The following is a 17,486-nucleotide window of genomic DNA, read 5'->3' on the forward strand; positions in this document are numbered from 1 at the left end:
CCATCCGGCTGGGATTCATTCAATGCCCCCCTCGAGCCCTCGCTGCGCTGCGTTCATTCCTCACTCCGTCCCTCCCTTTTCCTCCACAAAACCACCACTAAGAAAACTGGGAAAAAATCTGAGAAACACATCAAGGGCCAGCAGAAACCCCAAACTGGAGAACACCCCCTCCATATAACCTGAACATAGCGGAGCAACCAGCTCCCATGGGTGTCTGTCCCTGGTCCTCATTACTGCCCAGTGGTGTGTATTTATGCTCACACACTGTTATCCATGAGTAATGCCTATTTTTTCCCTGTATATTAATATTATAGGCTACACTGTATGAATTGGTTGAGCTGTGTCCTGTGTTAAGTGATGTTTCCTACCTGTTGAATCCATCATGCTAGTGAATATTAGCATTTAAAATATGTGAAGCGAAAATAATAAAACTTTTTGGTGCAGCTGCCTCTGGATCTGAAAAAGAATTCTTGCCCTAATTTTAGGAAAAATAAAGACAAATGAAACACACGACAGAAACCGCCTTACAAAGTATAAAACAGTCACAGGAAAATAAAATAGGTTGTAAAAATAACTGAAGTAAGCAAAACAAGGACACTGAAAATATACCCCAAAAAAAGGAAGAAATAAAGAAAGAAGAAAATCTTCAAAATTCTGTTTTTAAAAAGTGTTATAACTCATTTATCCTGCCAGCTTCCTCAGGCCGGTTGATCCAAAGAGTGGGAGGAAAAGGAACAGACTGGCTCTCATTTCTAATCTGGAAATCAAATATAGCTCACATTAACGCTCGATCAAAAGTACGATCGCCGCAAACTAGCGAAGATGCAAGACAGACGCTGACAGTTAGAATACAGCAGGAGACCCGGAGCTGCACACAAACAGTCGCACAGCGATGGAATTACACAACATCCAGTTTTAATCATCATCGTGCATCGCTGGACCGCGAGCTAAGAGAGGGGGAAAGCGTTTTCAATTACCCATACACACACACACACACACACACACACACACACACACACACACACACACACACACACACACACACACACACACACACACACACACACACACACACACACAGGCATGCTCCCCAATTACCAGAGATGCTGGCTCTTTCCCAGCCTGACCTTCAGCACGGCAAACTGGGAAATGAATTTAAGAGCTTTTTTTTTCCTCATCTGCTGCGTTCGTAACTCTGAGTGGGTTCTGAGAGAAAGAGAGAGGGAGAATGAAAACAAAATGTGGATGAGGAAGGATGTGTGAGTGACAGTCGTAATTACAGAGCTCTAACGTGTGGGTGAGAAGCAAAAGAGGGGAAAAAATGCACGGGGAAGGAAAACAGGAGTCGACAGACGGGGTGAGAGTTCAAAGATCAAATGTTGACCAGCTGACAAGGAGGGGCAGAGGTCGGTGAGAGTCGGCCTAATGTTCAGTTACTAACCATGGACTCAGGAATGTAGCGGAGACGGCAGCGCAGGGTCCTATAAAATCAGCCAAGTAATGAGCTTCGACAGCTGTTGCTTGCAGCAGCCATCGTGAAACGCCGCGCTCACTAATAAGACAATGGGGATGACCTCCCAGCTCGTCCATAAATAGGCTAGTAAATGCAGGGATGTAGACAAACAGGTCGAGGACAAGAGGAAGGACTAGTAGACTTGTTTTTATTTTCATTTTTCTTAAATTTAGGAATTTTACTTAAATATCACAGTTCAACAAGTATTAAAAGCAGGTGACAATTATATTACAGAATAACCAATATAAAATTGCAGGTAATTTTTACCCTGCAAGTGAGGTCTCTAAAATGTAATTTGCAGCACAGTAGTAGGGATTCATAATCAACAGCTCGCTTGCGTTTTTTTTCTACTTGTTTTCCTCTTTAATTTCTATTACAGGAAGATGAAAACCCACATGTAGCTTGTTTGGTGAAAACAATACTACATACTGAGAGGTATCCTTTAAAAATAGAAAACCCGAAACAGCTTTTGAATATGTTGAGATGTAACATCCAACATTTTTCAAATGTATTAGAAATCAGGTTGTTTGTCATAGTCAGTGTTTAAATATTGAATTGGATGCCACTATTTAATGGTTAAGAATAATTATTCATATTGATATACACTGCTGTTCAAAAGTTTGGGGTCACTTAGAAATGTCCTTATTTTTGAAAGAAAAGCAGTTTTTTTCAATGAAGATAAGATTAAATGGATCAGAAATCCAGTGTAAAAGTGTGAGTTTTCATGGAAAACATGAAATTGTCTGGGTGACCCCAAACTTTTGAACATTAGTGTACTATTTTTGTATTGATTATTCTACTAGTGATTTTCTCAACTGATCACTTAATCTTTTGAGTGGCAATTATTTGTGGAAATCAAAGTAACATCAAAGTCTGGACGAACAGCCTAAACCCAAAGACATCCATTAATTTTAATGTGAGCAAAGTCACAAAGCTGGAAGGGTTTTTCTTGTAAATTGACTTTTGGCACTGAAAAGAAATCTGGCATTTGTACAAAACCCTGGCTATAAATCTACGTATGTGACCTGAAGATCAATCTTTTTCCAGAATCACAGACTACAGCTTTAATCTAGTAAATGCGACAGTTCTAAATTGTTACAGTTCCATCACATCCTCAGGCATTTTCACATAAACTAAACACCCATTTTGTTGCTTTCTATTTCTGACTTGTATTCGTTTATTTGACACAAGTCCAGTGACTACATAAAAACTTTTCTACCGTGTTTGCTGATCCAAGTAAACTCTTTGCGTGTTTGGCGACAGTTGGAAATCACTGCAAAACTCAGCAGGAATCGCTGCTTAGCACCAAAGATGTAGCCAAAATGGAACAATTTTAGAGCTTTCAAATATTCCACAAAAGAGCATTGTTTCTGATCTTGCACACATACTGCGCTACAGGGGAATAATTAGTTCGTTGGAAGGCAGGGGGGCAGTTCATCTAGTCGCCTGATTCAATGAACTGTTTTGCTGAGTGATGAATCCAAAGGAACTTGACAGAACGGCGAGCCAACTATGAGCTAACCGACTAAACAGATGTTTTGGTTGTTAAAATTGCTTTATGACACATCCTCACTCATACACAAACGTCTGTCACATGTAAGCATGAATCTTGTTATTTTGCTGGGAAATGACAGTGTAGAGATTTGTGCATTAGGTGGCTTTTTTCTGTTCGCTCCCTGTTTGTGTATCTTTCTACCAGAATGAACTCCCAGTTCCATGAGTCAGAGAGGGACTGAGGTCTCAGAAAGGGAAAAGGTATCATTAGGCAGAAGGATTGTTAGCAATATTTGTTATCACAGACGTGGTGAGTCAGGGGGCAGGATTGAAAGAGCCAGAATCACCGGGGGATGACTCACACCCGGATGGAGGAAAGTGAAGACACACACTGAACACCTTCCTTCAGCTTGATGCATGGCTGTATTTAGTAACTTCTCCTTTCTCCTTGGCACCTTCACCCCGTTTCTCTGTCGCATCTTATTCATTCTCTGCGCACATCTCCAGCATCCCACCTGCGCTTGCTTTCCCACCTTTTCTGTCACCTCCCCCAAACATTTTATCTGTCTTTCCCATTGTTCTCGCCAACCTCTGCTGTTTTGCAGTCTCTCTGTGGAAGATTGAATCTGGGATGCAGCGGTTTATACCCTCATTAGTTCTATGTCACCATGACTGATCACTAAGTACCACCTGGAATCAAAAGGTACCCATTAAACCAGCAGCCGCCTGCTTTATGTTCATGCAGGAGGACTGTCTGTGTGTGTGACGGGGTAATTCAGGCTGACACTGCATGAGAGAGACAGATACAATCAATGCCCATGTTTAGACGGAGGTGGTCCATCCAAATATGGGTGTACTTACGGGTGCAGGGCATGGATGCCGGGTCCGTTTCAGAGCGGAAGTATCCCTTGTCGCAGGCGCAGGAGGTGGAGCCCTCCCTGACGGAGTAACTGTGGAGTGGACACTTGGAACAGGAGCCATCGGTGGCCAGAGCCCGGTAGGAACCAATCTTACAGGCTGAAAGAAACACAGTAGACGGTGGGCTGGTTAGACGTGATGTGTGTCCACATGCAACATCATCTGGGTATTGCTTTAACATGAAATACAAGAACAGTATTGTTCCTCTCCAGTCACTAATTAAATCTGCAAAACTCATCTCTGGGTATCATTGTTACATATTAAGAAGTTTTTCCATGAAAAAAATCCTATTATGCCTTAAAAGGCTTTAGATGCAACTCTACTGTCTTTCGCCACTCACTGCAGTTCAAGTAAACCAGCTCATTTACAACTCTGCTCAAACACAGTAAATCTACGCTATGAAATGGTAAGTTGTAATACTGGAGTAATTCAGCCATACATGTTCTGTATGTAACTGGAAACTGATTCTGAAGAAATAGACTGACACAGAAAGCCCCGTTCGGACAGTTGTCAGGTTTGGTTTCTTTGTTCCGTTTGCAACATGATATGGACATGTCAACAGGGTAAAACAACCAAATAAGAACTTTTACCAGTTTATACTTAATACTATGGTTCTAGAGATCAGGATTTTTTCCTGCAAAAAGAAATTTTTGGCATCCCAAAAGAGATTTGAAAGGAAAACTACCAATGCCAAAATGATACAAATTCAGAATTAGAAAAAGAACTGTTTTGCTCATTGTTGTTTCATTTACTCAAGCATAAGAGACATTTTTGTTTCTCAAATGGTTAGAAAATGGTTAGAAAAAACAGGAAATGCATAGATTTCTTTCAAATAATTGAAGATAGATTCACTGCCTTTACTATAAAACTATAAGGGAAGTAATCACATTAATCCTCTAGGAAGCATAGAGGTCTTTCTAAAAACTGTCTGGGAACCCATCCAATAGTTGTTGAGATATTTCAGTCAGGACCAAAGTAGTTGACTGGCTAACCAACGGACGAGCAAACATAACTGAAGTACATGAAGCACAAATGAAGTTGTTTTAAGTGTCTAAGGTTTTGGTTATAAGACATGTTGCCATAACACTGCACTTGACATCCTTTTTGTTTCCAGTGGAAGAAAAGAAGAGAATGCTGTGATCTTGACCATTTCCCCCCAATTAGCAACAAGATAACAATGTGTTGCCGAGAGGCTATTACTTCTCTCGCCAATCCCTCCTCCTCCCCTTGTCTTCATCTTCCATCTTCAGTGCTTTCTCACTTTCACCTTTCTCACGAATCTGCGTTCTATTATCAAAAACAACAGAACAGGAGTATAGGGTGCTATTTCCTCTGACAAAAAGAGAAGATCAGATAACTACCTCTTGTCTTTTCTCACAAATTTAAGCTATGCTCTGCTGGCAAGACTTGGAGCTGCAATGAAACCAGAGCCGTTGGCATTTCAGACCATTTAACAAACAAATGCCACCACACTTGGCACACCAGGAGCTCTGTCACTCTCACTCGGCTGTTTTCACTCTGCTACACCGAACACACACACACACACACACACACACACACACCGACACACACACACACACACACAGAAACACAAACCTCGGTCTGAAATGGTAACCTAAGTGACACTCTTCCTACTTTTGGCGACAGTGCTTGCTTTTCTTTTGACTGACAGTTTGATTGGAGGGCTCGTCTTTCAAGGAGTTTCTCCTTCGTCTATCCATTTCTATAATGGCTGGGGAAGCCTAGTGGGGTTATATTTCACCCCCTGAGCGCTGAACCAGAAGACGAGGACAAAAGAACAATTCTCTGAGAGGTGCAGCGCAGACAGTCGCAACACCGATTGGACCAAATAGCCTGTCAGTCAGCAAGGCTGCCGTGTGCTCAGCAGTGAGCGGCGAAGGGTTCAGAGGCCGGAGGGCTGGTTCGGGTTGTGTTAGAGGGGCTGTGTGTGTCTGTCTGTCGAGCTGAGATGTAAAAACACCCACTGAAGACAGATAGGTAAATTCATACCCAATATAAGTTAGATAATTACACACTTACAGTCTGCAGGAGTAAAATAATCTTCCATGCACACACACACACACACATGCATATAAAGGCCGTCTTCAAAAGCACACACACAACCCAGATCTCAAGTACATTTGAAAGGCATTAGGATCTCAATGCCACACTCATAAATACATCTGGGGATCCTACATAGAGTCGCGTAAACAAACTCCCACATCTGCTCACCACACTAGAAATCAAATCAGTGCCTATCCATGTACACCGCAGCAAGGAGGAAGTCCGTCCCCCAACAAAAACACACATTCCATCAACCGACAGACATGCACACGCATACAAACAGCAGAGGAAATCCACAAACCTCCTAAAATACTAGGAAAACCCTCTTTTGGGGTACCTAATAAAGTCAGGTTCTTTGCCCCGCAGCCCAGCAGCTGGATTAGTGTGGCGTGGCGTTAACCGAGCCGTGGCTAGCTGCTACCTGCTGAGCCATTCTTTGCCCATTCCCACTCACTCAGTCAGGGCTAAATCCCTGTCGCTTCACTCGCTAATGCTAAGCTAAGGGCCTCATTGATTGTAGCCTGCAGGGGTGCGTGAAGCCTCCATCTCTTTTCTTCACAGTTGCAAAAAAAAGGGAGGAGAGATTAGTTGGGAGGCGCTTTGTGTTATCTCTCTATCTCTGAAGCAATCTTTCAACGACCGGTCTCATCACTGGAAGCAGGAGGACACTGGGAGTGGCGGGCATTGTTTAAGAAGTTGTGACCGCTTCAGGTGACAAAACAGTTGCTTTCAGGGTTTGTGCATGTGCGCTGACCAGGAAAGTGTGTGGAATTGAGAGTGGGGTCAACCAGCTGTCTGAGATGATGCCCTCATGCTAAAAGCTGTAGGGAGAGTTAATTGAGTCCCATGCTTCACAGCCTTTAGGCCTGAGCCTCTTTAAAGTCTAAAGACACAGTCTAAGAGCAGGCTACCTCAAACTGTGCACGCTTGATGAGTTTTGCGCCTGTCAATTATTAAGCTGTCCCAGGCTAACCCCTCAGTCCTCCCAGGCTGTCCCAAAATTCTTCGCACAACTCCAAATCCCTGTTTGCTATAGACGTGCTCTGGCATCTTCATCTGCAGTTTGAAACTGCATTTCAGAACTTGTGTTTGAAAATATGATGTCAACATAGGAGGGCTTGTTTATACCAGCGACTGCCCTGCAGAAAGGAATGACTGAGGGAAAAGAGAGGTCGATATCCAAGTAAAGCTGGGGAATTTGCTTCCTATTAGGAGTGTGAGGGAAGAGACCACAATAGTGGGTGGTCCAAGAGACCGTGGCTTCACAGAGGAATCTCCCCTGAGACTCGTTGGATTTATCACTGTCCGGGCCAGCCGTGGCAAACCCACTCATAGACGCAAATACAGACACACATGAGCACATGTGTATTTAGTTTTTATGGGATCTGAGCTGAGCAGCTTTCATCATATCCTCTCATACAGCTCTCAAAAGTCTAACCCAATTTTTCCACACCATCTTTTTTTTACTGTCTCCGTTTTCTCCCCCGTTGCTCTCTAACTCTCCTTTATTATTTTTACTGACTCTCTCTCTGCCCTCTATCTCCCTCTCCCACTCTCCTAGGCTTTCTCTCGGCAGGCCTTCTTTCAGACAGAGAGGGGTTTGTCAGGTGCCAAATCCCTGAGCTGAGAGATCAAAGGCAGACAAAGAGACTGGTGACTTACTGTTCTATTCTGGAAAGGCAAAAAAAATGGAATCCCTCATGGACTGGGACATCGCATTCTTCCCCTTTTCTCCCCCAGCAGCTCTTTCACTCATTCAATCCTCCTCTCTGGCTTTAGTCTTTTTTCCCTTTTGTCAGTCTTTCCCCTGCCCGATCCCTTTCCCTGTTGTCTGAGCTAAAGCACGTTTAGAGTAAAAGGGGCAATGAGGGTGGAGGAAGAGGGTTGAGGGAGTTAATGAGTAGTTTTGTCCATGTGGTGGGGATTCTGCTGGCTGAATCGGTTGCGCTGCGTGAGGGGAGGGGAAAATGGGAACTTCTCTTCAAGACGCAACCATCAATGCAGCCATATGTAGAAAATAGGAGTGTACAAAAGCTAATGATACAATGATAGCTACCCACACGCGAGCCAACTAAAACTCGGCTAAGTTTTCCTTTGACTGGCAACAACCCACACACCAGGCTTTGAACAGCCGTCGACGCTCCCTAGATCGCCACCAAATAAAACCACATCTACCCACACACCCACCTACTCCAGCCCACCTTGAGTGACCCGCATGCAAAGCCTGATAGGCAAGCTATTCTGCAGCCTACACAACAAAGTATCCAATCCACTGAGGACTGAAAGCATGAGAGCAAACTTGGCACTACAATAGCCATCCAAAAACCCCGGGAATGTAACACCCAGCGCACGGCACACAATAAACTAGGCCTGCCCAGGCAGAACAATTCCCTCTCTTGTAATCAAAAAAAGAGAATTAAGTTCAATCTACTGCATTTTCCCTCCTTTCAAGGCCACGCTTTATCTTCTTTGGGTGATGAAAACTCGGTCGCTGTTTTTTAGACATAACAGACAGTGAGCGCTCTTCAGAATAGCAGTCTGAGGCATCCTCACAAAGCTGCTCTTTCAAAAAACGGAGCGATCAGCTTTCAGGACTTGAGGGCAAGGAGAGTCTCTCCTTCTCCTGCGCCTTGAGGAGCCAACGATCTCTATTCAATCTGCCTTTCTGCCGTATCGCTCTGCCTTTGTGTCTCTTTTTTTCTCCCCGTGGAAAGCAGTTTGTTGCGCAGGTGAGACTCCTACTAGAAAGGATTACTTCCAACAGTGCTTTGTTTACCCCACAGCTGCAGCCACAAGCTGGATTTACTGCCTATTCCCATTCAGACATGAATATAGATAATAAAAGAGCATCCATATCCATACACCTGAGCCTCTGGCATATTAGCAGGAATAACTAGCTGCTGGCCGTTAGCATCTGTCACTGGAACAGCAGGAGAGTGGAGCAGGTTAACTCATTAATTCTGTCACTGGGGGTTATTAATTACCTCCGGCCCTGACGGCGACGCACAGCCACACGGCCGGCGAAACACATCAGTGTGATGGATGAGGGACACACGGCCACCGAAACTGATCACCAAGATTGATGACATACACTCGACACACATCTTGACCTTGACCTGGCAGGGGAAAAGGTCCTGTACTAGATGTAGCATCCTTTAAAATGCAAAAGCAAGAAAGTCGGGTAGTGACATCTGGCTTGACACCCTTGCTAGTGTTAATGAAGGCTTCAGACAAAAGCCATCGAGGCTAACAATGTTAATAACACACAAGCCAACCTTGCTGACAATCACCGCAGCTTTGCTAATGGTGGCCAGTGCCAGGGGGTGCAGTAGTTGCCAGCAGTTTGTCTGTCAAATGCCGGGTGATTTATAACTGTATTTTCAGCCGCACCGATCCATCACCCAGGAGCCACCCAAGACGCTGCCCTAATTAAAATGTCTGTACCTAACACATTGGAGCACCAGCCAAGGACCAGATGAGCAAAGTGCGTTGTTAAAATGAATATCACAACAAAAGTAAGAGCCTTAGAACAATAAAGGTTATACTCGGTGACATTCTGAGGCCATCAAAATACAACAAACCGTTCCTTCATGCTGATTTATTCTCCTTTTATCCAAATGAAACACCAGACTGCTACCAAAAATGTGTTAATTTGCAGGATTTCACAAGTCATAAATGGACTTTGCTAACGCTGTACAAGACCTTTCACAGGTTTATTTAGCATACGAGCATGGTAACTGTCTAACCATTTCCTGGTTCAATATAGAGCCATTTTTGTTAAGAATGCACTTAAGTGCCACCTATATTGTTACTGCTTGGATTGCATAACTGAAAAATTGAAATATTGTTCTGAAGGCTTCCTGCAGACCAAGGTCTGTGCGCTCTTATTGACACGTAGGCTCAACTTCCTCCATAACTCCTCTAGCCCGGCCTTAAGAAGGAATATTAGCACAATGGCTATATCTCAAAAATCTAAAGTATTCCACCCAGCCACTTCAGAATGTACACGACCACTCCTTTAAAAGCGAGACACGACCTCCTGGAGGTGATTGTAAGAAAAAGAATGAGACAAAAAAAGCAAGAAAAGAGGATGAATACTGATGAAACAAAGAGGAGAAACAGGACTTGAAAATGAACAGAGTAGAGCAGAGGGATGGACAGAACAGAGAGGTGCAGGCAAACAGATCCATCTTTGTTTGGTGAAACACTGTTTGACTTGGCTACGCTGGGTGGGAGCCACTCAGATTCCACTTTTGCACCCATGCCAGGTCTGCCAAGGGTGGCACCACCCAAAGCTGGGCGTTGTGCCAACTGACTGAGGACCTTTTGTGACCTAAGATTCACACAGCAGGTGGGTAATGGACTATAATTCAAGGCAAACAAGGCAGAGATATATACAAATAGAGGCTTACAAACCTCTGCACACCTGCACACTCTCAGGTAGGAACACAAAGCCCTTCAAAGGCCCTCCAGACTACACAGATGCATTTTGCAATATCGTGCATGCATGGAAATACCCACAAACAGACAACCATCAAACAGGCGTTGTGTGAGCGCTGTAAGCACGGGGACAGCAGCGCAGCAGGGACGATGGGAGGTAAACACACTCGTATTGTCTTGGTCCAACTTCCTCAAAGTCTACAGGGGCTCGAGTCTAATGCTGGACGTGTGTGTCTGCTTGTGTGTGTATTTAGCATGCTTTCCTGACATTGTTTACAATGAAAAGAGCTGCATTTCAATTGAGTTATCCAAAGGTGAAAAAAACTGGTAGATGTGTGGGAGGTGGGGGAGTATGCTAATGTTGTTGTGTGAGGGGACACTCACATGGGCACACACCACTAAACAATCGGGAGTTAAACTATTCTACTTGCGGCAAGTCAAGGAGAATGGGGCAGGAAAAGGGAGGATGTGTGAGAACACACACAAACACACACTAAGAATAGGTGAAAAGGAAGAGGAAGCGATAGGGAAGTAGTCTCAATGGGGCCTCATAGCAAATTCTGTAAACAAGTGTAAACCACATGTAGCTCTGTAGGACAAATACATAACTAATCACTGCAAAGCCCAGCAATGCAACACACTCAATGCACAGCTTTGTTGACTTATTATGTGTTAATTGTGCATTTAGTCATTCTTGCACATTATACGGACAGGTGACGAATGAAAGGAAGAGCCTGAACCCTTGAACCCTACAATAATAGGATCCGGTGGCTCTGTTATGCTGTGGGGGGCATTTTGCTGGCATGGATTGGGTCCACTTGGCCTCTTTGACAGAATAGTCACTACAAATCAATGCAGATTTGTTCGAAGTGACCACCTTTGTCCAGTGAAGAAATATTATTCCCTGATAAAGGTGATCTCTTCCAGGATGACAATACATCCAACCATAGGGCACAAGGGGCCATTGAATGGTTTGATGAGAAAGAAAATGATGGCAATCATATGTTATGGACTTCACAGTCACCAGATATCAATCCAGATTGGTGATTTGTTAGACAGCGCTCTCCACCACCTTCATCAAAAGGCATACTGAGGGGATATATTTTGGAAGAATGGTGTTTATCCCTCCAGTAGAGTTCAGGAGACTTGAAGAATCGATGCAAAAGAGCACTGAGGCACTGAAGCTATTATATCACCTGTTCAATACAAAGTGAATCAAGTATCTATGACAGATGGTTTTAAAAAAGCATGATCCAGTCATATATTAATAATTACATCAGTGAAAAAATATGTAAATAATATAGATACAAGATTCCAGACAAACTTTTTTATTTTGGTTGAAGTAGAGCATTTCATTTCTTCATGTCTTCAATTTAGGTGCACTGCTCCTTTTGCCACCGAATAATACATTTGGTGCACGATTTCCCTTTGTGTCAGTTCCTGTACACACTTGTAATTTCTTAACACATCATGTAAATGGCATTAAACAGTCCCCACTCGGATTCTGCAGAGCACACAACTTAGACAGGTATGTTACCAAAAATTTGCTAGTTTGAAAAAAATGTAATAAGATGCTCTAATGTCCAATTATCTAAGTCGAGTGGTTTCATCCACCTGCACAGGTCAACTAGACATACACAGACCTGCCAAATGTCAGAACGGAGAAACCTCTGCAAATGATTAGCTGACCAAAATAGTTGTATACCAGAGCCTCAATATCACCACAAAGACCAATATTAAGCCAAATAAGTATTAAGCTACATGCAGGAGTGGACAATGTGATCTAACTAACTTAAAATGTATTTTAGACTACCTTAACCTAATGAATTGCATTTGAGGTTGATTTTATTGCAAACTGAGATATGCATACATTTAAAGTGATCGATAACGATATCATCATTTGATAACTTTGGTTCACTGCACAGTACTAAATAACCCTAAATAACCCATAGATCCACCCACACTGACTTGTTTTCCACAGGTGTGTAACCTCAAGTGGCTACGTTGCAACTGGAAAATTGTTAGAAAATGATGTCATTACCACAGAACAATAGTGCAAATAGCTTGAAGCAAAAATAAATCTTTTTCCTCCATAATAGGTAGCTTGATATCCAGATAAATACGAAATCGCAACGTTTCAACCATCGCCCGTGGCTGGGAATTTTCAAACGACAAACAGCCCAAAATTAAAAACTGTTGCCGTTTTAAGGGAAACAGATGGTTTATTTCATCTTTCACTATTGTGGAAGAACAAAGAGGTCTTACCAGCTACCCCTGATGAACATCTAGCATGTGGCCTTTTGGATGATCAAAAATGATGCCATAATGATAAATTCACCACAAAAAATGCTTACTTTAAGCTGAAAAGTGACTTTAGGTGACTCTACTACACTCCTGCAGCAAGTCAGATTACAAACACCCCACATACACATGACATACAGTACAATGTCAACTGAAAGCGCACACACATCTGTCAACACTTAAGCGTGTTGAAACACACATCCAAAACTTTAATTACTTAGTTGTCTGCGGTCTCGGGGGCAAGTTTAACATCAACCTTGAAGGCTTCTCAGAGGCAGCTTTCCTCGAGTTGTGAGGAGGGGTTGGCAAGGGTCGACTTACGGGTGAAAAGGAAGGTATTTTTAGGTTGTTTGTTTAGGTAATCTACTTGTAGCTCCCAGACGACAGCCTGTCTGGGGCCTCAAAACACCTTCTATTGTGCATGTGTGTGCACGTGAGGGTGTGTGTCCCTGAGAATGCTGCGCTGCCATTGTGTCTCTGCATCGGGGGCGCGTTTGCATGCAGTCATATGCGCTGTGAGTGTGCATGTGTGAGAGTGTGCGCACCGAGCGTACATAAAAGTTTCTTGGGTCACTAGCTCTTCAACAGCTCGTGTCAGCCCAATGACGGTCTGCTGGTCTCCAGTGTGGCTGTCACTGCTTTGACCTCTGACCTCTCCTGGTGTCACTCAGGCCTCACTCCGTCCGGACCACTTTCTCACCGCTCTCTCTCTCTCTATGTCAAAACAGGATTGAGGTCATTGCTATCGTGGAAGTGATACCCCCCAACTTGAAACTGTGTCAACTCCTGTGCATATGGAATGGCTTGGCATGATGTGTGTGTGCATTCCTAAGCTAGCAGTGTATATGTGTGCGTTCACAAACTTTGCTGCTGGGTGCAGGCGTTGCCCTCCCTAACCCCAGGCTAGTTGAACCTGGCCTTGGGGGTTGGGGTGTAACAGGAGCCTGGGGTTAATGGCTGCTGCTTAGACAGGGTTACTCTGCTAATGTGTTTTAGCCGTTAGCTTTGATGTGAGGACAGACACACAGGCACAGCAATGACGGCGAGAGAAAAACAAAGGGATGGAAGGTTAAAATACACAGCCAGCTTTGAAGTAAGTGTGTGGTCACTGCGGGAAGAGGGCCAGAGTCAAGATTGCGTCTTGTGTTTTGCATTTCTTGGATTCTTCATCTTTATCCATTTCAAGTATGTCTACAGCTCCTCCTGCGTTTTCTCTTATCTCCCCTTATCTGTACGATTTCTTTCACCACTTCAGGTGATGATTCATATTTGGCAGCTTTGTTTGTAAGTCAAGCAGCACCAGAGCCTCGCAGAGCTGCCAAAAATTTCTTCATACTTTGTTCATTCTCTTGCCTAACCAATATCGCATCTCAACGCACTAAATCCAAAAGATTATCACAGTAAGTCATGATCCTTTAGCTCAGTAAGAGCCAGTTTTCTTTGCCAAAGAGTTCTGCAGTCTCAACTTCTATCTCAGTGAACTGCTCAGAGGGCCAGTTCAGCCATACTCCCTGTAGTCCCAGTGAAAACAATTCAAAGTCAGGTGAAACAGCTCCACAATACGCAGAGGTGAGATTGACTGTAATATCAACCACAGCTGCCGGAGGTCGTGACACAACCACACCAGGCTTGTTCAAAGAGCCATCACCGTCTGTACCCATAACCCCCCACCTCACCTTTCACATCTCCAGCCGTTTATCAGTGACACTCACAGCAATCAATTCATCTTTCGCTCTCCCAACACACACTTCGTTCATCTCACACATGCACCTGGATATATCTGTGTTCTCTCGTTCGATTTCAAGCACTTTCTTTTCTCTCAGTGTCAATCCTGTATGTTTTTTTCTGTTTTTTCTCTTCCTCTTTCTTCTTCCACCTCACATACCTCCATGGTGCGAGCCTTCAAGCGATCACATCTTTTTTTTCTTCCCCTTCCAGCAGTATTTGCCTACTTGCTGCGATCAGGAAGGATCAAAGTTTGTAATCCCAGAGACGTGCACTCGCACGGACACACCTCTGCCTCTGGCTGGAGATCTGCAGCTTCGGATCCTCCGACGCTGCAAGACGTCCACATCCCCAAATTACATTTCAGCTCTCCCGCAGAGAGGTTACACCTCACAGGCAACGCCATAGTGTGTTTGATCCACATGTAAGTTTGCATTTCGGTGTGCACGCGCATTGCAGCAAGAGGTCTGCAACCTGATCTCAAAGCCCCTGAGGTTCTACCATTGTTGCTACACAGAAGAAGCCAGTCAGTAACACATTTGTTTCATGGTTGCTATTGGGAACAAAACATTGTGTCACAGTTGCAGAATTCAAAATTGACCTAGAAACGAAAAGTGAACATATTTTAACAGCTGAACATATTTTCAAGTATTTCCAAAGAAAACACTTGAGTTATAGCTCACTGTATTAGATAGATACAGTAGAGAAAGACAGGAAATGTGGGGAATGGCATGCTTTAAAGGTCCAAGATTAGCAGGAATCGAACCAAGGACTCACTGCTTGAAGGCAATTGCACTCGTGATATGTGCCCTAACCGAGCTGCCACCTTGAAGCTACGGTAATTGCTATGTCACTACTGACAAAGTGGCTAGTCTCTGATAAAGGGCATAAATACAGTGTTACTGTTGGAGCATATTCTGGTGCCAAGGATGTGCCAGCTTGGCAAACTGCCTTTATTAATTCTGGGCAGCGATGGCTTGGTGGTTGAGTCTCTGGGTTACTGATCAGAAGCCCCAGTGTTGGAACTTGAGCGGGGTCCTAAACCATATATTTCCCAGGGGCACTTTATCATGGCTCACTCTGTGTTGGGATATGCGAAAAAGAGAAAAGAAGCAAAAGAATTCCACTGTGCTGTAAGATATTTGTGACAAATCAAGGATTCTTCTTCTATAGAGTTGATCTAGCCCTGCACAATTCAACCTGGATGTAGGTTGATGTTTTCAACCTAAATGCACCTTTAAATGCCAATTCATGTTTTGTGCATCTGCAAGGGTATCCATCGCCTAAATTTTGTCATCCACTTACATACAAAAGGGTCCATGTGGATCCCTCCGAAATTTGTGGCTACAGGGAGATTGTGCACATACCAGGAAACAAATGGTGCACAAAACAAATGCTTCTTAAGAGGACAGACAGTGAGAAGAGATTTTCAGTCATTCTTAACTTTAGAAGTCATCATTGGAGGTTCTTTGGTTTGTTCATGCTTTCCATTGACAGTGCCCTAACAAAGTGGGGAGTTCTAAATTCTCCAGAAATCCTGTGATATGTTCACCCACTTGACACACCTCAGAAATAATCCCACTGACATGGTGCTACAGCCAATCTGTAAGTAGTCACATCCAGCCTTTCAAAAACATCCATGTGACCAACATGTATGTATTGAAGTATGAATAGAACTGCTCTGTTAAAATCAACATCGTCATGCAGAAACCATGAATTGACTTTAAGCCATAGCTGATGTCTCTCCTCGTGCCTTTATGTACACAACTATCAACTTTTATCTCTTTATCAACAAACTACTTTCATCCCAATGCACCAATTCATCTTCTGAGATGTTGATTTAGCCAGGACACTTGTAAGTCCATTTCACCCTTTGAAGTGCTCCAAACTCATCTAGCAATGTCTATATGGAACATGGCTTTAGGTCCACAATCCTGGATGCCCGCTTCACACTTCTTACTTATCACAACTGTAACTCGTGGACATGTTGTCTCTAAAACCGCTTCCTTGTAACAACCTGCATGTTTTCCTAGATTCAAATCACACATTGTAAGTGTGTGTGTGTGTGTTTTTACAGGGAGAATGAACCAGTGTGCCATTTCCTCCGCCACCGTGATTAGAAAAGAGGGATCTCAGCTCATTAAAATGGGCACTGCGGCCAGTCTCAGGGCCCATCAGATTACACAGCAGCCCTTTATTGCAAGGCTTTTTGTCATAACCCCTAACTGATTGCTACGGAGCAGCCTTTGATTTGGCCACTGAACTCTGTGCCCTGGGAGAATAAGGATGACGACGAAGGAGAAGAAAAGACCACCTACTATTGGTCCGGTAGGATGGAGGGAGCTTAAGATAGAAATCAGTGGGGAGAAAGAGAGAGGGAGAGATAAAACATTTTCAAGGTGTTTGCAATCAGCCTCCCATTGTCAGACAGTGAGGGAGAGCTGGCCGTCCATCTGAGGAGCTGCTGAGCTGCTTTGTCTCCGGGCTCAGATCGCGCAACGAGATTGGAACGTTAATAGAAGTTCATGATACAGCATGCGATATGCCTGCCGAGACAGATGCACAGAATAAATATAGGACAGATAATAGTTCAGACACACATACCTCGTGTCTCTCTACACACACATATACACACACACATTTACACACACACACAGTCCTCGCAATCAGTAACATATTTGCCCCAGATCAAAGGGATTTCCGTGCAATGGTGAACCGACGGATGAAGTGCAGAAAAAGCACGGCTGCCAGACTGGAACTAAATCTCTTTCCACTTCACTTCCCCCTGTGTTTTTTGTCTCTTTTCTCTCTCCCTACCTCCCTCCCTGCTTCCTCATCTCCATCTCCTCCGTTCTTCTTGGCGAGAGAGGTCTGTTCTGCCTCTCTGTCGGCACAAAGAAGGTGGCAGAGGCCCTCTTTCTCTTTCATAACCTCTCTCTCTCTCTCTCCAAAACAGTCCACCCATGCCCACTTGATCGCTGTCCACTCCTCCCTCTCCTACCCGTCTTTCTCTGCCTATACATCCGTCCAT

The 17,486-nt window shown here is 43.9% G+C and overlaps 1 protein-coding gene across 2 annotated transcripts in view; it reads right to left on the reverse strand.

The window, feature by feature from the left end:
- The window catches only part of epha4l (eph receptor A4, like), a 62,403-nt gene that overhangs the window by 31,848 nt on the left and 13,069 nt on the right, over window positions 1–17,486 (reverse strand). For both annotated transcript variants that reach the window (XM_023282936.3, XM_023282935.3), the window contains exon 4: window positions 3,869–4,024. In XM_023282936.3, the coding sequence (XP_023138704.2) occupies window positions 3,869–4,024 (156 nt within the window). The remainder of the gene's footprint in view (window positions 1–3,868; window positions 4,025–17,486) is intronic.

Source organism: Amphiprion ocellaris, chromosome 7, assembly GCF_022539595.1.
Source record: "Amphiprion ocellaris isolate individual 3 ecotype Okinawa chromosome 7, ASM2253959v1, whole genome shotgun sequence".
In the NCBI taxonomy this organism is placed as follows: domain Eukaryota; kingdom Metazoa; phylum Chordata; class Actinopteri; family Pomacentridae; genus Amphiprion; species Amphiprion ocellaris.